The following is a 16,415-nucleotide window of genomic DNA, read 5'->3' as shown; positions in this document are numbered from 1 at the left end:
CCCCTTTTTTGTTGGCTCCCCCATAATGCATTGTGTGTGCCCTTTCTTGTAGGGTCAGCCGGACGAAAAGGGACAGAAGAGTCTGCAGCAAAGGAGGAGACTTTGGGCAGCGATCCCTCTTCCTCGTCTCCTCCTCCTCTCCCCTCTCTCCCTTCCTCCTCTCAGCTGCCTATGTCTCGTGCTCCCATGGACCTCCTCAACACTGCCACCACAACCAGCAGCAGCGAAACACACCCCTTTACTCCCACAGGCATTGGACAGGACATTTACTCCCCTGTGTTTCCTCTGGTGGGTGGTAAGATGGCTTTGAACTCCCTGATTCAGCGACAGCTGCTCCAAACCTTCTACTCAAAAGCCTTGCAGGAGTCATCTGGAATCCACAGTGGGGCGCTACTGTTCACCCCATTCACTCCAACCTTGAGCTCCATCCCTACCTCCACCCCCGGCTCAGGGTCTGCTGCTATCCCACTGGCAGCCAGCAGCCCCCAGCCACCTCCAGCCAGTCCGGACATGGCTCCCGTCAATGGGAGCAGCACAGTGGGCAGTGCCCCCTCGCCATCGCCCAGCCACTCTGACGCCACCACCGGCAGCCTTCTGGATGGGGAGGACATGGACACAGCAGAAATTGCACGGCAGGTGAAAGAGCAGCTGATCAAGCACAACATAGGTCAGCGTGTGTTTGGCCACTACGTGCTGGGACTGTCCCAGGGTTCAGTCAGTGAAATCCTGGCCAGACCAAAGCCGTGGAACAAGCTAACCATCCGAGGGAAGGAGCCCTTTCATAAGATGAGGCAGTTCCTCGCCGATGAGCAGAACATCCTCGCCCTGCGCAGCATCCAGGGACGGCAAAGAGGTTAGTTTGTGTATATTTAATGTGTGTGGGGGTGTAGAGGAGCCTGTGTTTGTGTGCTTGTCTTGTGTGTGTGTGAGAGTGAGTGTGGTAGCAATCAGCCCTGTACAGAATCATTGATTAGCTTGTCAATATGGACTAGCTTTTTATTTTCCTTTCTCTCTCTTTAACTCTCATTCTGTGCCACACCTGTGTGTTTTGAATGAGTTCCTAGCACGCACTCATCCCAAGAGCCTCTCCTAGCCATCGTGGTCAATACAGAAACCTTTCACACGTCAATACTATTGATCCTTTGGAACCAGCAGGAAGGCAGGGGTACTGTTAACTGCGGGTAGATTCGATTAGCCTGGGCATGCTTTTCTTAACGCATCAGGACATTTTGATTGAAGGTGGCCTCAGCAGTTGAAGGAAAAAAAAAAAAAAAGCCAATGAGTCATAGATGGTCTACGTTAAGCAAAGGCTGCGCTTGGGATGCCTATGTTTTAAACATGCTGTTAAATTATGAATCCCACAGTTGTCAGTTTCAGCAGGGCTTTTTAAATTGCCGCCAGAATAGAAGTTTGGCTCCCACTGGGGCTGCAGATGGTTAAGATCAATGCATTTATGGTACCATATAATGTGCATTGGGTGGAACAAACACTCCTTGTATTTGCAAAGCACTGTAAGGCACCATATAGTCTAGCTGTAAAAGGAGGAGGGAACAAAAAAAAAAGAAAAACCAGAAAACACACAAGTGCTGTAACATAGTGTGTGGTATATTGTTTTTAACAGAGGGCTCAGGCCAGCCCCAGCTTAGCCGAGTGTTTCAGGATGTTCCGAAGCGGAGAACCCTCTCCGATACAGCTTCACACACAGGTCTGTCCCCTTCACATGCAGCGATTCTAGCACGTTCTGTTTGTGTGGCATGTTTGTGATGGGGTGAAGTGTATCCATGCTGTGTGTGTGTGTGTGTGTGTGTGTGTGTGTGTGTGCTCCCTTGTTGCCATTTATTAATTGTGGGTAGGCAAACAGATATAAATGGGCTTTGAAAGTAACCGCACACTTCTAGTGACTTGCGTCACACGGAAAGCCAGCATGTGTATTTAGGGATTTTATTGGTAGTTGTTATTTCTGTGTGGAGTCTTTCCTCGACGATCTCTGCAGCACGTGTGCATGTGTGCCCTCTGAAGGGTCCAGATACATTAGGACTATCCATCCAACATCTTTGCTCAATCGCACATTGGTGGAAATGTTGCTCTTTGTGCCTTTGAAAATGTTTTTTTTTTTTTTCCTTGGTTGCATTATTAATCCTTGTATTTTCTCTTGGTCACTTGTTCTCTTTAGCCATAATGTTTTCATCTCCTCCTCCTCTGCTCTCAGGGAACATCACTGCTCGTGTCCGCACCCCAGAAGCAGGTTCAGATGAAGCCATCAAGTCCATCCTGGAGCAGGCTAAAAGAGAGCTGCAAGTGCAGAAAGTTGGTGAGTTGCAGCTTTTCCCATCTGCAAAGGGAATCTAATGCTATGTTCCCACCGGGCTCGGAAACGTGCGTTCAAGCCATCACTTTCAATGAAAACTCGTTTTGGCCTCGAGGGTTTAAAACCCTCGCTTCCACTCGTTGCTGCTCAAGTTCTTAAGTCTGATTTTAGGCTCTATGTACAAAACACGCTGTCATTAAAAGCGCGAGAAACGTTATACCAGTTGAACTTTGACCAATTGACAAATACAACTGTATTGGAAAGCGAACATGCTCTAGTATCGGGTGGCGACAGTCCAGTACAACACTGTATTATACAAGTTTAGCATGTTCTTGAGCGTGCCACACATGAGTATGAGTATGTAGCGTCAGGATGGTTACATCAGTTCTTTAATTTTGACCCTTTGATTCTCCCCCCCAACAGATTTGTCTCACGCGCAGCCGTCATATGCAGGATTGAAAGGAGGGGGTGGAGGTGGAGCAGGGAGCGGAGGGAGCAGTGGGTCGGACGAAGCGATCCGCTCCATCTTAGAGCAAGCACGCAGAGAGATGGAGGCTCAACAGGCTGCACTCGAGCCCATCCTCAAAGCCTCATCTTCCTCCTCATCATCACTATCTCAGAGAGACCTCCTGAGCTCCACACTCACTGCCCCCCTACCCCCCTACAACCCCCTAGTTCTGTCACTCAAGAAGCCAGCCAGTGCACTGTTGTCATCCCCATCGTCCCCATCTCCAATCCTGGACTTCAGCTCTGGTGTGAAGAGGGAAAGCCGATCTTCTTCAGGAATCGACATGTCTGCCGACGGCGCCCTCAGGGTGGGTCGGACCTCCGAGGGTTCGGCCCGCTCCGGGAATGCTGGAGGAGTGGGTTACTGGAGAGAGCAGTGGTGGAGCAACATGCACACAGATTCCAGAAGGAGCATATCGAACCAGGCAGGAGAAGAGAACCACAACCAGGAGGACTCCAAAGAGGTAAGGGGTGTGGGCAAATCCCACTGTCTTCCCCTTCCAGGGCGTTAATGTTCTGAGGAGTTCACCTTCCCGATTCATTCTTCTTTTGTGTTCAGGGAATATTGGGTGACGGCGTTTCTCGGCACAAACCGTGGAACAAGTTAAACCAGAGGAACAGAGAGCCATATCTTCGCATGCAGCCATGGCTCAATGGCGACCAGGGACAAAACGCACACATCCAGCAAGCTCAGAACCAAGGTAAGGAGGGAAACACACCAACACTCACTCACCAGCACAAAATCCAGATCCACAAACCACGCCAACCTTGGCCACAGCCTCCCACTGAAACGCTGATTAGGGCTAGTCGTTGCTATCAGTGTGTCACTCACTGCCTCCCACCCTCCTAGCATCCCCCCCATCCCCCCCATCTCCAGTGCTGTGGCAGTGTCAGCCAACAAGCTGCTGGTTTGTCATGTCATAGACAAGTTAGTGTCGCAGCGCCAGATGGCAGCTCAGTATGTGTGTGTGTGCGCTTGTGTGTCTCTCGTTTTCTCTCTGGGGGTGTAAACAGCAGCTAATGTACACTGACAGCTCTTCACGACTGCTCTCTTCCAGCCTGCTGAGCTGCATCGCAGCTCCACTCAGACACAGAGGGGAAAAATGAAGTTAAAAAAAAAGCTTCAATTGAAAACTTAAGCACCTTTTGCTGTTTGTATAGCAGGAAGGATTTTGTTGATGTCATTTGACTGAAATTCCTGGTGATTTTGTGATCAAACAGTTTTTTTCCCTCTCCTAATGCAACATGTCAGCTAACCTGTACGATTTTTGTCACTGTGTCTGTTCGGCTCCAGCAGAGAGTACACCGAAGACATCAGCGAGCTGCAGCCCGGCCCCCGAGTCCCCTCTCAGTTCGGCTGAAGAGTCTGTCAACGGCCTCACGGGGGATCCCCTCATCTCACAGTCCTCCCTCAAACCTCCATCGGATGACCCCTCAGGTGGGGAGTCTCAGCCGGGCACCCCACTGCCCGTACCAGGTCACTCGGGTCTCAGCATTCAGGAGATGGTTGCAATGTCTCCTGAACTCGACACTTATGCTATCACCAAGAAGGTTAAGGAGGTGTTAACCGACAATAACCTTGGTGAGAAAAGTACAATTTCTCAGATCAAATCCATCTTCTCTTCACTGAAGACATTGATGTATCGGTGTGTCTTTCCCTCTTTTCTTTGCCTAACCAGGCCAACGTCTGTTTGGGGAGACTATCCTGGGTCTGACTCAGGGTTCTGTCTCAGACCTGCTGGCCAGGCCCAAACCCTGGCACAAGCTGAGCCTGAAGGGCAGGGAGCCCTTTGTCCGCATGCAGCTCTGGCTCCAGGATCCACACAGTGTGGAGAAGCTCATGGACATGAAACGCCTGGAGAAAAAAGGTGTGCACATTAAAAAAAAAAGAAAATAAGAAGAAAACTGAGAAACTGCTGCACACAGAAAAACATTCCACTGGCTTCTGAGTGATGTCAAACCAAATTACCTAAATCCCCAAAAAGCAATCTTTATCTCCAGCAGTATTTACTTATTCTATAAATGAATTCACATGACAAAGAACAACCCCAAGCGGCGGGCTTTGAATTACACGTGCACATCTGCACGCACGGTATCTTTTGTGTAGGACAGCAGAGCATGTTGTGCAGATTGCAGTCATCTTGGTGTGATGTCAGTACCGATCAGGACTGCAGACATCACATACTGTATTCAATGTGACAGCTCAGGGACTGCCAGGGGCCTGCTTACTCAGTCATCAGCACTCTTCTTCATCATCGTCGTCATCATAATAATCATCAGTGTCTATACGCTCGCGTTTTTATCATCCGTTAGCCCGTTGCCCACTCCCTCACCCCCCATCATTCTGTTGTCTGCCTTGGTTGCAAGATTTGTTAAAGAATCAACAAAGCCAAAAGGTTTCACTCGTCCAGCTGCCTCCCAGTGACCCCTAACTGCCCACTTGAAGCAGTCTCTCTGAAGACGCGTGTCAGAGTCCACCGGTGCACACAGCAACCGCGGATCACTTTCCCCTGTACTATACACAAACCTAAAGAGTAAAAAGAACCCCAAGTCCATGCTATCGTTTTTTGTGTTCAGCTCTATTTTAGCGTATTGACCACAATGCTTAAATAGTAGAGTTGACGCCGCTCTTGGCCATCAGCAGAACCCAGAGGAAGCGCATGGGCTTCCGCTCAACCAGAATGGCCACATTTGACCTCTCACTCTTGTGGTACAAACCTGCCGGGCAGCGTCCAACTTTCAAAGTGGTCTAACCTTGCTTTGAGGGGTTTTCCTCTCGCAATACTAATATGTCTGGCAGCGTGTATTGGGGTTGGAGAAAATGTCAAGTCAATGCAAAGCTGCCACGATCCGCTGTTTTTTTTATGTAGCTGCCGGTGTCTAGCATAAATGGTAAAGGCTCTATTGCTTTAAAATGGAAGTGGTTCCTTTGAAGAGCCTTTAGAGAGACAATAGCACCACCTAATGGCTTGCATAGCTAGTTATCTATGTTTTTATGGTAAGATGGCATGTTTTCATTCAATTTCTGTCACTGCTTCTTACATTTCAATCGCTCTTTTTTTTCCAGAAGTACAAAATTTAATTCTTTACTTATTAGGTCTTTTTTTTTAATTGACTTTGCTGTCCAGCAATCATCATTTGCCTCATTGCTGCTCTCCGATTGTGGCCATTTCATTTTACAATGAATGCCCAGCTTCCTCGTTAATTTCAGGAGTTGCGTTCCCGAAAAAACCTGCGATGGGTGAAATCCGTGAAGTAGAATTTCACGCTCCGAACTCACTACACACTTCATACAGTTGTCTCAGACAGACGTGAGCATTTTCCCGCTTGTCCCTCTTGTTTGAACTCTCAAAGTTCCCGCCTATGTAGAAAAATAAGTCTAATGTCATAGAGGGAAACCAAAGATCTGATCGCAATCAAAGATTTTTGCATATATAGCAAGCTGAACGCCTTCGGTACAGAGGACATGGCACAATTGACAAGGTCAACAGCAAAACACAATGTGCTGTTTAAAAATAACAAGTACAGATGGCGAAAAATGCCAAATGGCAAGGGACCATTGTACAACAAAAAAAAGAAATTACATATTAACTTGTGCTTTTATATCATTTATTAAGGGACTGATCTAGTTTCATTGATTTACTATTTAAATCTGCCATGTATGCTAACTCCCCTTTTGTTTTTTGTTGTTAAACAGCTTACATGAAGAGGCGGCTGAGCTCCCTGAGCGATGGTCACTTGGTAGACGGGGGTTTGCCCGGCTCCGATTACGTCCAAGGCTCCCAGAGTCCCGGGCAACAGCAGCTGAAGAAGCCCAGGGTTGTGTTGGGCCCTGAAGAGAAGGAGGCCCTGAAAAAGGCTTATCAGCAAAAGCCTTATCCCTCCCCCAAAACCATAGAGGAGCTGGCCTCCCAGCTCAACCTGAAGACCAGTACTGTCATCAACTGGTTCCATAATTACAGGTCTGTACTACAAACAAAAATGGGTAAATGGCGTATACTTATATGGCGCTTTTCTACCTACAAGGCCCAAAGGGCTTTACAGTCACACACACATTCACACACTGCACAAAATCAGTTGCATTTTTAGAGTTTAGGGTTTGTCTCATGTGCTTTTCTCTGGAATTATATAGAATTTTTTTAGTGAAATCAAAATAAAAACCCCAAATATACTTTAGCAGATTTGATATGAAACATCAATGTTTTATAAGTTGGACTTGACTGCCTTTATTTCCACGAGTGAAATCTTTTTCCTTTTGTATTTGAAAAGTCACAGCGAGCAGAAATAACTGCAGTTCTCATTAGGATTATCTAATTAAGCTGAAGACGCTGACATTTCATTAACTGAAGGCCATGTTTGACAAGTCAGACTGAACTCATGTTTATCCAATAGGTCACGCATCAGAAGAGAGCTCTTCATAGAGGAAATCCAGGCAGCCGGAGGAGTGGGGACTGGCAGCGAGGGGGGCTCCCCTTCCCTCCGTGGGTCCAAATCAGGGGAAGGGGATAGCTGTGATGGCACAGAGTCTGAGGGCACAGCGGAGACTCGCCACGGACTAGGCATCGGCATGGAGGACCCCAGAGGATGCAAGGACCACGACATGGAGGCAGAGTCTGAGGCAGGGGGCTCTAATAATTCCCCTGCCCAGTTAGACTGCACCACCTCAGGCTTAGCCGGGCCAGGCTCCAGCTGTGGGCAGAGTGGACTGGGGCTCTTTGGGCTTACAGACGCGTCCTCCGGTGGCTCTGCCTCTAGTACAATTCTCCCAGCCTCTGGCCCCGCCAGAAACCCCAGGGACAACAATCTGCGCAAGAAGAAAGCAGCCAATCTCAATAATATCATCCACAGGCTGGAGAAGGCTGCAAGCAAAGAGGATCCTTCAGAGTGGGAGTTCTAGCTCCCCCTGACTGTCCTTCATCCCCGTTGTCTCCTAACCTCACAACCTCTAACCTTGGACCCCTCCTGCTCTGTTCCAGTTGGAGGTTGGACACAGCCAAAGTCAAGCTCAGCAGCCATTTTTATTACGTAGAAGCTTTCCAAAAAAGAGGAAAGAAACAAAGAGTGGTCAGGGGGGAAAAAAAGCCCTTAAAAGAAGATTTACTGAATACATAGAAGAACAAAATAAGATAACTTAAGTGTCTCTCCTCTCTTTTTTTTTTTTTTTAACTGATATTTGTTTTTGTACTGAGAAAAGCACTTAGCCGTCCTGCTGGCCTCTGGCCCTGCTGTACCTCCCCCCCTATCACCAGCCACTGGTGCACCAGACTGATTCGTCCTGAGCTGGGGTCTGACCCACAGCTGGGGTTGAAACCTGTACTCAGTGACACAGGCAAGGCCTGACACAGCAGCTGTCACAGTGATAGACACTGATAGATGATAGATAGAGACAGGAACTCTCTTACAAGAACTCTCACTTTGTTAAAGGAGATTCTTTTTCCGCTCTTCTTGTCACTTCCCAAGTGTCCACAAACCTCCCCTCACTCAGTGAGATGCCTCATTTTTCACACTGTAGAGTGACTGTTACAAACCCTTTGCCTTTTTCACTCACTGCGTGTGTGTTTTGTGTGTTGGGGGGGGGGGGGGGGTTGTGTCAGTGTGCACCTGTTTGTGTGTATGCGTTTGCATGCATACACACTCAGAGAATGCGTGTGTGTGTGTGTGGGTGTGTGCGCGCTCTCTTCTCAATGGCAGCATTTATTTTTGTGGTTTTTTTTTTTTTAAGTCACTCCTACACTCAAAGCCTGCTGGCTGAGCTGCCGGGGGTTACTGACTGATGAACTTAGACCTGTTGCGTCGCCTATCCTGCTGACGGCCATGGGATGGCCAGAAGGATCTGAGGTTCATCACAAACACACGTACTCACCTGAAGAGGAAGGAAGGAACCCTCTTTTTTTTGCCTCCTTAGACCTTTCTTTTTAGGATGAAGGATGATCTGTTTCTGATACTGCTATCTGGTTGCCAATAAGAGATTGCACAGTCTATTGACTCTAAAGAGAACAAAATAGTGATTTTTTTTTATTTTATTTTAATTTTTGGAAAGCATTTTAATCCGTACAAACTAAGAACAGAAAACGTTAAATTGTTGGGAATTTTTTATTTTTTTTCTCAAAATACAGTACAAAGAAATTCCAGCAGTACTGTAGCTGTCTAACATTTCTTTTGTCGATTCAGGCGGTGCACATCTGAATCCAGCACTGGACCTGCTGGCGTCTGTGTCTGCACCTCTGGAAAAATGGAGAAAAAAAACAGTTTCTGTTCACAAACTCATCTTTTATAGGCCAAATCAGGAAGAGTGTGTGAGTGTGTGTGAATACTTGTCTTCTTGTGTGCATTTTTGCTTGCCTGCATGTAAGTCAGGGTTAAGGTCAATTCACTCAGTTGAATTTAAAAGAGAAAAAAAAAGTATAAAAAAAATAATAATTTTATTGACTGAAAAAAGGGTTTAAGCAAGCAAACTTGCTGAACTTGTGTACTTTCTGCTGGTTGCTGTCGAAGTGAGTTCCCCCTGACCCTGGTGTGAGTAGTTGCCACTCTCCTCCAGTCTCTCCTGTATCCAGGGATGTAAGTCTTTTTTGCATTAAATTCTACTGTATACACTACAAAATTATAAGGCATATCACCTCCTCCCTGTCCCACACAAGCCCTCAGTGCCTGTCAGCCCACTGCCTCCCCTTTTGTGCGTGTTTGCGCGGATCCACGCATGCCTGTTGACACATGCGTGTGTGAGATTGAGGAGCGTTTCGTGTAATCCAATGCGTGGGGGTCATATTTCGTATCTACTTGCACACACTACTAGTGCACAACTGACACCCTTCTTTAAGCTGTTTGATGCGTTACCATTACATTAATCTTCTCACAAAGTAGTGTATTATGATTTACTGTAGCTTGGTTTTATTGCTATTTTGCATTTATAGTTTGGTTTTTATTCTGCTTATTTATAGGTGCTGTATTTTTTTTTCATTTAATGTCTTATCATACAAGTTGTCAATTTTTTAAGGGATTATACTGTTCCTGAGGGCAAGTAACATTTTTATTAGCGTATAGACTGCCGGCAGTATTGGTTAATATTTACAAAGATGTACTAGTTCTCGTTTGTTTGTATATTCATGAAACCTAAAGTTTAGTGTCATTTCAGTAGCTTTGAAAACGTGTTTTGCTACGGTTCATGCTCCCATAAGCAGAAAGCTCTTACCACAACTGTTATACTCTTCAAATGCTAGCTAGAGAATCAAAGGACATATCAAGATCAGTAGATATCAAATAGCCTAATCCTTCTGTTTTTTCTCCTGTTTTCTGATCCTTTTTATATATTAACCCCCCCCTTGGGCAAGCCCAACACTAACGCTTGGCAAGGCATGCAGCCAAATGTCGCCCATCTTATTAATCACGCCAATGTAATAATAACTGCTCCAAGTTTGTACTTTTTATCAAATTGGTCAAGTGGAATTACCTCACTTGAGAACTTGTGTTGAAAAGAGGTCATATCTGCCAAATTGAGATTAGAGAATTGTACCAGCTAGCAGGAGTGCTGCGCCACAATGAGCAGAGATAGCCAGCCTATGATTATGCAGAATTTCTATTGCAGTTCGTAACAAAGCACTTAGCGAGATCTTTTTATGACTGAAACCTTGGACAGGGTCTGCAAACACTACAACGGAAATCCCAGAAGTCTGGGACATTTATGCCTTTTAAGAAAAAAGAAAAAAAAATGTGTGGTTGAGAACCAAGCACAGACTCACATTGACACTAAAAATGGAGACGTAATTTGGCTGGACCCATTCTCATCTCGTCATAGACTTTATTCTTATCAAACTTCTCTTGTATAGTACAGATTACAACCATCAGCCATAGCTGTTCTTCAATTAAATCCATTGATCAGAATTGGATTTTCTAATAATAATCTGATAATTGTAAAACTTTTCCAACGTGGGCTCCTCTCCGGGAGAGCAGATGTGAGACGTCTGTCCTCCCTGAAGGGCCTCTGTTGGACCGCTGGGACTGGATGACCACACGGATTATTGGAACATTTCAAGGGTCCATCAGCTCACCTGAACCATCATCAGATTTGTGCCTTTATCTGCCAAGCAGGGCACCAAGCTAGTGATATCATCAATCGCTCACCCTGGTCCAAAGTTTTCTTCTGGTGGTCTTCATGTTGGTACTCAACGCGTTCTCTGTGGAAGCTTGTGTGTATTTGCTAGTAACGGGAGGAAAGAAAAGGTTTTTACGACTGAGCTGCAGTCATTTTTGGAGTCCGGGTATCATTTCAAACTATTGTCTATGTTTGTATAATCCCCCCCCCCTCAAGTTTTTTCTTATGTTGTACTCAAACGAACCATCAGCGAAAGGCCAGAGCTTTGAATGAAGGAGGAAGCATGTAGAATCAGCATACACTGTAATAACACTGAATTTATTCACGGGGCATTTTGTATTTTTCTGTTTGTGTCAGGTTTGCTGTGACATGAATTGCGGCACTACAGGTATTGATAATGAAGTGTGCCAATTCTAATGCTTATTTGGAAAAAAAAAAAAAGAGAGATGTGTAAATACAGTCAATCGAGTAGCTGATTGATTCACTATTGTCACAGTGTGCTTTTTGTCTGAAGGCAGGAGAAGAGAAGGGACGATTCAGGACTTTTCCATGATCCACAGATATTTTTCTACAAATTTAAATCAGATGATTCTATACACTGTTGAATAACATTGTAAAGGTGTAACAAATGCTGTATATCTTATCATGTTTTCTGAAGTCGTAAAGCTTTACTGTATGATCTGTTGAAGTAGTGGTTCTTCATTTTGACACGTTCGTTGTGATGGAAGCCGGAAAAGCAGCACTGGTCACATTCAGGAAAAAAAAAAGAAAAAAAGACAAACCTCAGATGTTTTTGTAATACTTTTAGAATATATCTTATGAAGTGGGTTTTGTAAGGAAACACTTTCTGAATCAGTGGTGCTGTATGCATAGCACACTCAGTTATACATGTTCACATTATACAGCACAAGACACTCATCTTTAAACCCCCCCATCCCTTCCACTCGCGTGCGTTTTCCTTTCACTCGCAATGGCGCCGGCTAATTTGGAAGTCTTAGGCCATTTCTTTGTTTGCTTATTTTTACTCCGAGACCGACGTTGAGACGATAAACACGAGGTCGAGTCTCGCACGACTTAAAGAAAAGACGCAAAAGCCAAAAAGTGACATTGGTTTGTTTTTTTCCACTTCTGTTGAAAGGTCGCCGACAGAAGTTTTTGTGTATTGCTACCTAGCGTCGTTGCTTCATTTGACCCATAGCTTCAACCACAGTGTAGTCTGATGACCAAATGACCTGGGGAGATCTTCACCCACCCCCCTCACCCTTCCACCCCTTCTCTTCTTCCTCCTCCTCTTTTGGAAAGCTTTAAGATGCTTGTTGAGGCTTCAGCAAGTTTTTAGAGGATTTTCTCCAACTTATCCATCAACAACGTTGAAGTAATAATTTTCCTCATCTTAATTTTTGTGTGTGTGTGTGTGTGTGTGCGCGAGTATGTGTTTGTTGTAGTACAAAAGGCTGCATGACTGTAAAGGGATGTGTGTGTTTTTTTCCTTTGAAAGTTGTTTCCTCAGCACTTCTGTCACTCATGAGATGCTCTTTTTTTCCTCCTGTGGGGTCTCCCTTTGTTTTCTGTTTTTTTCATGTATCATTGTTTCTTTTATCTTTCTATTTACTAAGCGCATCATGTTGTTTGTTCTCAGCACTGTAAAACAGTCCCTTCTGCAACATTGAAAAGCAATATCACTGTATGAAACGTTCACAATGTATTTGTTATGATTGACATTTGATTCATCATTATTATTCACTTGCACCCTAGGTGTGATAATTGAAGTAAATCTCTTTTATACAAATACTAACAGAGTTCTGTTGTGTGCTTCTTTTCTGTTGGAAAATATTTGGGGGTTTGAAAAACAAAAGTATTCTCAGAGAAAAAGAGACATTTGGTTGGAAACTAGAAACAAAAAAGCAGTCGTTTTTTTTTCCTTTTCAGCTCTTTTCATCTTTTTCAGGTGAGTTTTCCGAAGGATTACTGATTATCTGAACAAAATGAATGAATAACGCTCGACATTCTCTGCTCCTGACAGGACGTTACTCTGAGCTGCAGGGAGAGTTCTCTGCTGCGGTGCGGACCAGCTCGGAGCAAAAGGAGCTCATAGTGAAGCTGGAGCATGACCTGGGCACCATCCAGGCCATGTCCTCCCTGCCTCGTCCCCAAGCGGACGGATCGGAGATCAGCAACATGAGGGACATCCCGGATCCCATTAAGGAGGCCTCTGCGTCGTTTGCTGGTAAAATCTTTGATTTATCCAAAGTTTGGAGCAAAAAGTAAAAGTTGAGGATATTCAAGCAAAGAAAAGGCTTTGTTTACTCGTTAACCATATCAAGATCATTTGATTTCAATTTTATCATCGTAGAAAAAAACTTCCTGGGAACTGGAAGGATAATAATTCAGGAGATGAGACAAATTGATTGGTCTGTAAATGAGTTCGTCTTGGGCAGAATCCAGGATGTTTCAACAAAACTGACTATAGCTACAACTATGAATGAGGTTGGACTGGAAAGCTGATAGTTTTTATTTTTTTCTATATGAAGCTACAAAATGTTTTAAACTGATTTTATGTGCAGCTTTGATGCTGATGGAAAACTTCCTCCCTGCAGATCTTAAGATTTACAGTTTTTTTCCTACTAGAAAGGCAGAATGCACTTAATGAAAAGGTGCATCGTTTTGTTGAAAGTTTTTCGTTTCATCTCCACGCTCAATTCAAAAAATTTTCCCTTTGAAGTAAATGCTGCAATTAAACGGCGTTGTTTCCATTTTCATTCAGGATAATCAGATAAAGTGTGCCTGGAAGTCTTTGATGTCTTCACTTGAGTCGTGGCGTGTAACAACTCCTCTGTGTGTTGTCAGCAGGTTCAGGCGTGAGTCTCAACACGGAGCTTCCTCAGGGTCAGATGGACTCCCTGCTCGCCATCATCTCCAGCCAAAGGGAGCGGTTCCGCTCCCGTAACCAGGAGCTGGAAGCTGTGAGTTTCTCACACCCTCGTGAATAACCGCCGCAGACGACCTGTCTTTGCTTCACGTGACTGTTGACCCCTTTCGTTGGCCTGCGACTCCTCTCCTCCTGCAGGAGAATCGCTCCCTGCAGCAGACCATGCAGGCCCTGCAGAATGAGCTGGATAGCCTGAGGGCCGACAACATCAAGCTCTACGAGAAAATCAAGTTCCTGCAGAGCTACCCGGGAAAAGTGAGTCCCTCATTGTGACTTTCATACAGATGTGGGGATTCCTCTTTGTTTTTGTCTGGAAAATCAGATTAAAGCTGGAAGGACGTCTCAGTTTTTGTGTTTTTGTTATGTTTTAGGCTGGCGGGAGCGATGACACAGTGATGCGTTACTCCTCTCAGTATGAAGAAAGACTGGATCCATTTGCCTCCTTCAGCAAGAGGGTATAGCACATACACACACAATCCATGACGTTTCTGCTCTCAAATTACCTCACCTCAGTCCTTGTTGATGTGTTTGTTGTTTCCCATCTAAAAGAAGCTTTTTTTTTGTTTTTTTAAACAAACATTGCTTATTTTAAAGCATCTGATTTTATATCATTTACATATTTTATTCAAGTCTACATGAACCTGTTTTAATTATACCAGTTATAAGGGAAGCAGAAAAATACTTGCCCCAAAAAGGATGATCTAAAGCAGTATAAGTTTATCAACCAGTGAGAAATTCTTCAATTCCACCTAATTGGTCTAAAAATGTTTTACTGTTGCCAGGATATCAGTTCTGTGTTCATCCAAACAGAACCACGTTTCCCACTGGGTATATGAAAAATCATCAGACTTAAAATACTGCAATCATTTTCTTTGTTTCTTTTTTTTATTCAAGATAAAAATGATAGTAAATTGTTAATACAGACAACAGAGTATCTATTTTTACTGTATTTTTTTTCCCTACGTTTTCTCTGTGATTTTTGTCATAGAAAAAATTGTACTTTGCCACTAAAAAGTGGCATATTTTTTTGTATGTGAAGTGCAGATTTGCTTTTATATGTAGTTTTAAGATTCCAGAAAAAGTGACACTAGAATTCATTTTTAATTTTTTCATTTTTTTTTTTCATTTTACTAATTTTTTTCTGTGTTGTCTCCAGGAGCGCCAGCGCCGATACCTGAGCCTCAGTCCTTGGGATAAAGCAACTCTCAGCCTGGTGAGTTTAACTCTCCTTACAGTTCCTGTCATGTGTTGTTGTGTCTCAAACTTTGAGACTTCTGTCTGCAGGGTCGTGTGATTCTCTCCAACAAGATGGCCAGGACTGTTGCTTTCTTCTACACCTTGTTCCTGCACTGTCTGGTCTTCTTGGTGGGTCAATTAAACACTCTAGTGCACAGGTTTGGTCAAACCAGGTGTTAACCACCTTTTTAAAAAAATGCCCAGGTGCTGTACAAGACTGCTTGGAGCGAGAGTATTGGAAGAGACTGCACTGCGTTCTGTGCTAAAAAGTAAGCGTGCATCTAAACGTTAAAAAAATAATAATAATAACTTAATAGGAAATTGCATCAATCAAATAAATCCTTTTCTTTCAGGTATTCTGACCACCTCCACCGCTTCCACGAGAACGACCAAAACCTGTAGGCTGTCCTGCATCACAGAGCCTTAAATCATGCAGGTTCTGAAGGAACCTTTCCGGGTTTTCTGGCTCCTTTGTTTTTGTAGTAGTGAACATCTCCACTAGGTGGCAGTATAGGATTCTAAACTGTGACTTAGGGACATTTTATGGGTTTTAACGTTTACTATAAATTTTTGGGGAACCAAAATGAAGTTTGAGATGATTTAAAAACGATTTTGATTTAAAGAATTAGAAATCTACCATAGTACACCTCGGTACTTAAGTTTTGTTTTTTCAGAATTGAAATATATATTTGATTAGTTGGGTGTTTTAAAGATAGAGGGCTGGTGGTTAATATATAAAAATACTATAATGGAATTAATGCAGTTTTTGAAGGTAACGGTGGCGGTATTATGATAGGGTTTTGGGTTGTTTGTTTTTTTTCTCTAGTAGGGTTGATACATTTATGAAAGAGAGGATGTTGGATCAAAAAAAAAGTTTTTTTTTCACTTATATACACAGCTAACATGCTGATCTTTTCTTTTTCTCTTGATATCAATGGTAGGATTGATAAGTGACGGGCTGTGGATCTTATTCAACTGTCTTTGTTTAGTTACACGTTAATGACATGTTGACGGTTACCTAAAGTGTAAACCCAGCTTTCAACAGCTACTTGCATGCTTGTCTATCCCTTTTTTCCATCTTCCTGTTCAAATAAAATCTATGCAGTTATCTGTCTTGGGTCTTCATTCGATCAACATTCTAAGCTCCATGTGCTAATTGCATCTGAATGGGTTTGCTGCGTCTGCACAGAACCTGTTTCCCAAGATACTCGGCTGTCATTTTTTTATTTAGTCATCTCAGTTCCTATTTGTGTGTTTGTGCTCATATGTGCTCTCTTCTTTGCACACGGTAGGTAAAAGCAGAAACAAGGTTTTTAAAACAGTTTTTAAATTGAATAAATGCA

At 43.9% G+C, this 16,415-nt stretch overlaps 2 protein-coding genes across 5 annotated transcripts in view; both read left to right on the top strand.

The window, feature by feature from the left end:
* Positions 1 to 11,362, top strand: part of cux1 (cut like homeobox 1) — a 54,971-nt gene extending 43,609 nt beyond the window's left edge. For 2 of the 4 annotated variants that reach the window (XM_011482511.3, XM_011482510.3), the window contains exons 15-23: positions 53 to 853; positions 1,622 to 1,705; positions 2,210 to 2,311; positions 2,732 to 3,279; positions 3,375 to 3,516; positions 4,110 to 4,397; positions 4,495 to 4,683; positions 6,513 to 6,777; positions 7,208 to 11,362. In XM_011482511.3, the coding sequence (XP_011480813.1) occupies positions 53 to 853; positions 1,622 to 1,705; positions 2,210 to 2,311; positions 2,732 to 3,279; positions 3,375 to 3,516; positions 4,110 to 4,397; positions 4,495 to 4,683; positions 6,513 to 6,777; positions 7,208 to 7,712 (2,924 nt within the window). In that variant the 3' untranslated portion in view covers positions 7,713 to 11,362. The remainder of the gene's footprint in view (positions 1 to 52; positions 854 to 1,621; positions 1,706 to 2,209; positions 2,312 to 2,731; positions 3,280 to 3,374; positions 3,517 to 4,109; positions 4,398 to 4,494; positions 4,684 to 6,512; positions 6,778 to 7,207) is intronic. The other 2 variants (XM_011482509.3, XM_011482512.3) reach the window with 2 other exon arrangements.
* Positions 8,541 to 16,180, top strand: LOC110016214 (protein CASP-like). The gene is made up of 8 exons (XM_020708242.2): positions 8,541 to 13,134; positions 13,755 to 13,870; positions 13,975 to 14,091; positions 14,208 to 14,291; positions 14,993 to 15,049; positions 15,121 to 15,201; positions 15,277 to 15,341; positions 15,426 to 16,180. Exons 1-8 carry the CDS (start codon positions 12,897 to 12,899, stop codon positions 15,472 to 15,474), a joined length of 807 nt encoding a protein of 268 aa, XP_020563901.1. The 5' UTR covers positions 8,541 to 12,896; the 3' UTR covers positions 15,475 to 16,180.
* The last annotated feature ends 235 nt before the right edge of the window (positions 16,181 to 16,415 follow it).

Source organism: Oryzias latipes, chromosome 13 (assembly GCF_002234675.1).
Source record: "Oryzias latipes chromosome 13, ASM223467v1".
Taxonomy (NCBI): domain Eukaryota; kingdom Metazoa; phylum Chordata; class Actinopteri; order Beloniformes; family Adrianichthyidae; genus Oryzias; species Oryzias latipes.
Note: the sequence above shows the minus strand (reverse complement) of the source record. Positions and strands in the feature narration are given on the sequence as shown.